The sequence below is a fragment of the Solea senegalensis genome, linkage group LG1 (genome assembly GCF_019176455.1).
Source record: "Solea senegalensis isolate Sse05_10M linkage group LG1, IFAPA_SoseM_1, whole genome shotgun sequence".
Lineage (NCBI taxonomy): Eukaryota > Metazoa > Chordata > Actinopteri > Pleuronectiformes > Soleidae > Solea > Solea senegalensis.
Genome location: NC_058021.1, coordinates 13,087,694 through 13,093,932, shown reverse-complemented (window position 1 = coordinate 13,093,932; position 6,239 = coordinate 13,087,694). Strand labels below are relative to the sequence as shown.

At 44.4% G+C, this 6,239-nt stretch overlaps 1 protein-coding gene across 1 annotated transcript; it reads left to right on the top strand.

Annotated features, from left to right (window-relative positions):
• The first annotated feature begins 222 nt into the window (after positions 1-222).
• On the top strand, positions 223-4,054 carry LOC122777376 (glutamine synthetase). Its single transcript, XM_044038578.1, has 7 exons — positions 223-327; positions 1,118-1,305; positions 1,399-1,560; positions 2,260-2,406; positions 2,492-2,619; positions 2,708-2,907; positions 3,038-4,054. Exons 2-7 carry the CDS (start codon positions 1,140-1,142, stop codon positions 3,348-3,350), a joined length of 1,116 nt encoding a protein of 371 aa, XP_043894513.1. The 5' UTR covers positions 223-327; positions 1,118-1,139; the 3' UTR covers positions 3,351-4,054.
• The last annotated feature ends 2,185 nt before the right edge of the window (positions 4,055-6,239 follow it).

Below are 6,239 nucleotides of genomic sequence, written 5' to 3'. Positions count from 1 at the left end.
TGAGGATGATGAGGACGCACGCGAACACCGACTGTGTGTGTGTGTGTGTGGGGTGTCGCACACGCGGTTGAGCTCCTGCTAGAAGGCGTTACAGCTCAGTTTCCACCGCGTCCAATGAGCGTCCTGCGTGCGCCTTCACTCAGCCTGGCAGAAACGCACTGGCGACCAATCAGAGACTCGCCGTCCCAGTTCTGCTCATATAAAGCCGGCCGTCGCACCGAGAGGGTCGGTACCGTAGAATGAGAGAGACAGAAGCAGAACATCACACGACGAGACACTGGACCTGTCTGTCCTTTAGTTTTTATTTCAATTTCCTCGTTTCTCCAGGTAAATATGCGCCTTATTAAGTACTGTGTGTGTGTGTGTGTGTGTGTTATCTGTCTGATTGTGAGCAGCATAGACTCAAAAAGTAGAACACAGTTTTGGTGAAGTTTTCTGGGAATCTAGATTATTATTCCAGCAAGATGATTTTGTGATGTGGGAAAGCGATTGTCCTTGGTGCCGTTTTACGCAGCGAGTGTCTTCCTCACCGAGTCTTTGTGAGGCTGCATGAACGTCAGTTGCATCTTGGTAAGCATTCATTTCACTGCAGTGACGGCAGCTTGTGAGTCCGTTCTACGGGTCTTGGTTGTGTTTCTGGTCCGGTACTAACCTACCACATAGGAAAGTGGGTGATGAATTGCCACGAGGAAGCCCCATGATGTAACGCTGCCTCACTTTGTCCGTGTGCTGTAGTAACCGTGACAACGAGCGTGTAGGCAACAGGATGTACAGCGGAGACGCGCTGTGTATACTCGCTTGTCTTCGATGCTGTTTTTTTTATTTTATTTTTAATGAGAATGAACATGTGCTTGGTGGTTTTCCATGCGCCATCGTGTGTGTGTGTGTGGGGGGACCTCTGTCTTTTGTTAATTGAGTCACAGTAGTCACGCGCTGGAGATGAAAATGGAGTGGAGGAAAAACCTGGAAATGTGCCACATCGCACTTCCTCGGCGGGTGTTTTTACCCTCCTCGTTTCTAGAATAAGAGACAAAGGAGGTGTTTTTGCGCCCCCAAACGCGGTTACGCAACATTTGGCGCAGTCTCATGCCTGCTCTCTAATTCTTCTTCTCCTCAGGTGTGTTATAGTAGGAAATAAGATGGCCACGTCTGACAGCTCCAGCTTGAGTAAAGCTGTTAAGCAGCAGTACATGGAGCTTCCTCAAGGAGACAAAGTCCAAGCCATGTATGTCTGGGTCGATGGCACCGGAGAGGGGCTGAGGTGCAAAACCAGGACGCTGGATTCAGAACCCAAGAGCATCGAAGGTAAGCAGCTCTTTCAATCCTCCTGTAGCTGATAAGGATAAAGTCTAATGGCTCCAGCTGATCATCATCATCATCCTCCTCTTCCTCTTATAGATCTCCCTGAGTGGAACTTCGATGGCTCCAGTACCTACCAGGCTGAGGGCTCGAACAGTGACATGTATCTGGTTCCTGCTGCCATGTTCCGCGATCCATTCCGCAAAGATCCCAACAAGCTTGTCCTGTGTGAAGTGATGAAGTACAACCGCAATCCTGCAGGTAAACAAATCTCTCTCTCTCTCTCTCTCCCGCCCACATGAACAATATGAGTAAAAAGAATAACATGACACAAAAGGTGGGTTTCCACAGAATTTGACCCAAAGTAGGTGGAACATTAGGTGCATAGACACAAGATAAATGCAAACGAGTGGACTGAAATAGATTTAGTGGATAATTACGTGACTGTAAGGTCACTCTAGCTTTCAATGCACTGGGGAAAATAGTAGAAATGGATGAGATGATTCATGAGTTGACTAATCTTTAGTGCAAGAAGCAAATGATATTCAAACATTGGCGTCAATGAAAAGCAGCCATGCGTCAGCAGCCACCGCTGCTCTTTACCACTAATTCAACAGGGCACCTTCTGTTGAACTGAAGGGATGACCAGTGCTCTGTGGTGGTGACTCAAATGTAATGGTTTGCCCCACCCGTCGCTTATCTCGGAGAACTGAACCAATATTTGCTCATCAACGTGGATTGAAAACCCACATAAATGCACATTTTCTTTCTAAGTTATGGTTAGCAATACATTCTAATGGGAGGAGGAGAAAAATAAAAGCACAGCAATATAACAGCTCTGGTACAATCGACTTTCTCGATCTGATCTGAGACAAGAGTCCATGAAAGTTATTGGGTAGTTTAATGTGATTTGGACACATTGGTGATTTTCTAATGGGCAGAGTTTTTCCCTCTCTGCAGAAACCAACCTCAGAATTAGATGTAATAAGGTGATGGACATGGTGAAGGACCAGCACCCATGGTTTGGCATGGAGCAGGAGTACACTATTCTGGGCACAGACGGACACCCATTTGGATGGCCATCCAATGGTTTCCCCGGACCACAAGGTAAGAAGCTCGGTCAAAGCGTCTCTGTGTGTATTCTCCGTATGAACGGGAATCCCAGTGACTGATTATTTTAACACATCTGCAGGTCCGTACTACTGTGGCGTGGGAGCTGACAAAGCCTATGGCAGAGATGTAGTGGAGGCCCATTACAGAGCTTGTCTGTATGCTGGAGTCAAGATCTGCGGCACTAACGCGGAAGTGATGCCTGCTCAGGTAATGACCGTAAAAGTGTTTTTGTTGTTTTATGGTTTAACCGGTGGCTTAGAAATGTAACTTAAAAAAGAATGTGGTGTGTGTTTAGTGGGAGTTCCAGGTTGGACCGTGTGAAGGGATCGACATGGGTGATCATCTCTGGGCGGCACGTTTCATCCTGCACCGCGTCTGTGAAGATTTCGGTGTCGTTGCCTCGTTTGACCCCAAGCCAATCCCTGGGAACTGGAATGGTGCAGGCTGCCATACAAACTTCAGCACAAAAGAAATGAGGGAAGATGGTGGATTGAAGTGAGTGTCAAAAACCCCTTTTATTTTGTTTTAGTTGCAGGCTAACTGCTAAAGTGACTCTGTTGCTATTGTTGCAGGAGTCGTATCAAATTTACAAATGTGTTTTTTTTTAAATTTTTTTTGCTTCCAGAGCCATTGAAGAGTCCATTGAGAGGCTTGGGAGGAGGCACCGCTATCACATTCGTGCCTATGATCCCAAGGGGGGGCTCGACAATGCCCGTCGCCTCACTGGCCGCCACGAAACCTCAAACATCGACGAATTCTCCGCAGGCGTGGCCAACCGCGGCGCCAGCATCCGCATTCCTCGCAACGTCGGCCAGGACAAGAAAGGCTACTTTGAGGACCGGCGCCCGTCGGCCAACTGTGACCCGTACGGTGTGACCGAGGCCCTCATCCGTACCTGTTTGCTGAACGAGGAGGGAGACGAACCTACGGATTACTAAATCCTCAACTCATGGACTGACTCTCACTGCCCTCCTCACTATCTTTTCTTTTATACTAGTACTGTATCTCTCCCTCTCCCACTTGAGAGGGTTTAACCTGCATTTAATGGCTTAAAGTTGGCTGGTCAACTTAAAACATGATAAGGTAACTGAGATGCTTGGTAGTTATAAGCTGGTTAATAGCAGGGTATATCTTTCCCCTCTACTTTTGAAGGGATTGGCTTTTGTAACACTGTTTTATAACCACATGTCATATTTCCTTTTGTCTGTAACTGGAGATAAAGAAAACTAAAGCACATGGACATAGAGCTGCTAAGGCTGGACACCGTGTCAAACGTAATAACTTTGACTAGTACATGTGTTGTTAATATATGTTGACCTGCCTTCTAAACTATCCAGTCTTTGATGTTACTAATTGATTTTTATGAAGTGTCTATTTTTAAATGGCAACGTTTGTCGTCAGACTTTTTGGCACACACTGTTGATTTTGATGAACTCGTGGTACACTCTGTAGATGTCTATACCCAGACGTATGTTGTTTAAAATGTGGTAAATCTGTCCATGATGCCATTTGTAGATTTCCTCAAGGAGTTTTATCCTTTTGTTAACTGCGATATTGTAATGCACCCGATTTGGTAAAATGTCACGTTTACTGAACCTGGTGTTTTTTATTGATGCATTTAAAACTTTTATTTTTATCACAACATGACTGTCTTGACTCATGACTTATAAAAAAAAAAAGAAGAAAAAAAAAAGATTAAAAAATGAGGTCAATATTTTGGGAGATATATTCCTTTTATTTGCAATTGAGTTAGATGAGAGAACGGTGAGACTGGTACTGTCTATACTTTACAAGAAGCTAACCTGCTATTATCTGTAGCCTTGAATATTATTATAATAATATAGACTTAAACCTTTTGTTTTAAGAAGGTATCAGGTCTGTTATAGATTTTCTTTTTCCAGTGCAGACTGGATAATTCACATGCTCCACATGTAGGGGTCAAAGCTCAAATGATAATGATACAGCTTATTTCTTTGCACTTGGTCATCTTGTGGCCACTACGTCAACAGGGCCCAATGTAAACATCTCATGATGCAGCGATCAGGGAGATTCAAAACAAGTGAACATAAGAAGTAATTCTGGTTATGCTTCTCTGGCTGCACTTTAATTTGATAAGTGTTCTGATGTTCCAGTCTGGCAGGAGCTCAACAGCAGCTTTGTTCAGGCCTGCATTTTGTGGGAAGTAACTGGAAACTGGTGTACTCACGAGACACTTATTAGACTCCTCCACTGCAACAGCCCGAGGCCAGAGAACCCAGAAGTGCTGTGTCATAAACAGCTACAAAGATTATTGTGTCTGAGGACTTGCCTCGCCGTGACCCTGTCTTTTTTCTTTTTTCGTGACAAGAAAAAACCTTGAACAAAACAACCTTCATGCAGCATGATTTCGAGGTCTTTCTCTCCATTTCATGAATTTAGTGTGTGCTTGTCTGAAATCGCAGCACACGACATTGGAGGAATTTTACAGATAGAAACACTATGAAGAATTCATTTCACTCCCTACAGACTACATGACTTGCAGGAAACACTTCTCCTTTTTATGGGTCATAAACATTTACTTTTGGTGTGGACTCCCTACTTCGGGGGAAGGGCAACAAAGTTTGCTTTGAGACCTTTCCCCTACATCCCAGCTGCCCTCACAACAGAACATTAGTCAGCTCCCTGAGTGGCTGTGCGGGGAACAAGTTAGCCAATCATAACGCTGAGGGCAAGTTCAGTCCTATAACAAAGGATGTCGCTCGGCTTGCAGCCAGCACGTGTGCTCAAACGTTGTTTTGGTGTTTGTTTTTCGCCAAATCTGGAATCTCGCTGCTCTTCAAACTTTGCACTGTGCATGTATTTTCAGGCTGAGTGCACAGTTTGTTTTTTAGCAGAAAAGCAGTTCCATCTCTGCCTTTATACTGTAACTGTCTCTTTATTTGTACTCATGAGTAGATATGTTATGCTGTGTTAAAACAGTAGCGTCCTCCTGACAGCATAGACATGACAAACAATAATAAGTCACATAAAATCATTATAAAAAGAGTGAAATTAAAAGAGAAAAGATTTTTAAAAAATACTTGTAAACACATTAGATCAGCTGCAACTGTAATAAATCAAATTTCGCCACATAGCATAGTGGAGACGGCCACACTTTAGCCAATGAATCAACTCCCTGCTATAGTGCTTGTATACTGGGGCAAGGATAATAGTCCCGGTAAATGGCTACAACTGCAAGTCGACTTAACCGTTCATGGAAAATTACTGAGTGGAAGTGAGTTCCTGGTATTCCCAGTCAACATTCCCAGGCTCAGCCAGGGACATTATGTTCTTCTTCCCCAGCACATCCACCCACCACACCTGCCAGTATTTGTTATGCCCCTGTAGACACATGAATATATATGTGTGTATATATATATATATATATATACATATATATATATACAAACAAATACCTTAGGATGTGTGGAGTGTAACCTGTGACTGGATGACAGCCACTTGCTGACATCCAGTCACCATCTTCCACTTGACCGCTTTAAGGCTTAATTACAAACTTCAGTTTGTAGAGAGGAATCCAAACTCCCTCCTGCCTGGCGAGCTCCAACGATAGGTGGGGGGTGCGCTGGACAGAGAGAAAGAGGGGGAGATGAGAGATGCTGGCTTGTTGCTATGACAACCACTGGAACGTTCAGGCTGGATCGTGGTGGCTTTCGTCTGGAGTGAGAGAGTGGGAAAAAAAGAAAAAAAAAATATCCATCTTATGTAAGCATGAAAATGGGGTCTCATAAGTGGGGGCTGCACCAAAGCCCCCTCCCCCGGCCAAACTCAGCTTTAAGATGCTGTCAGTT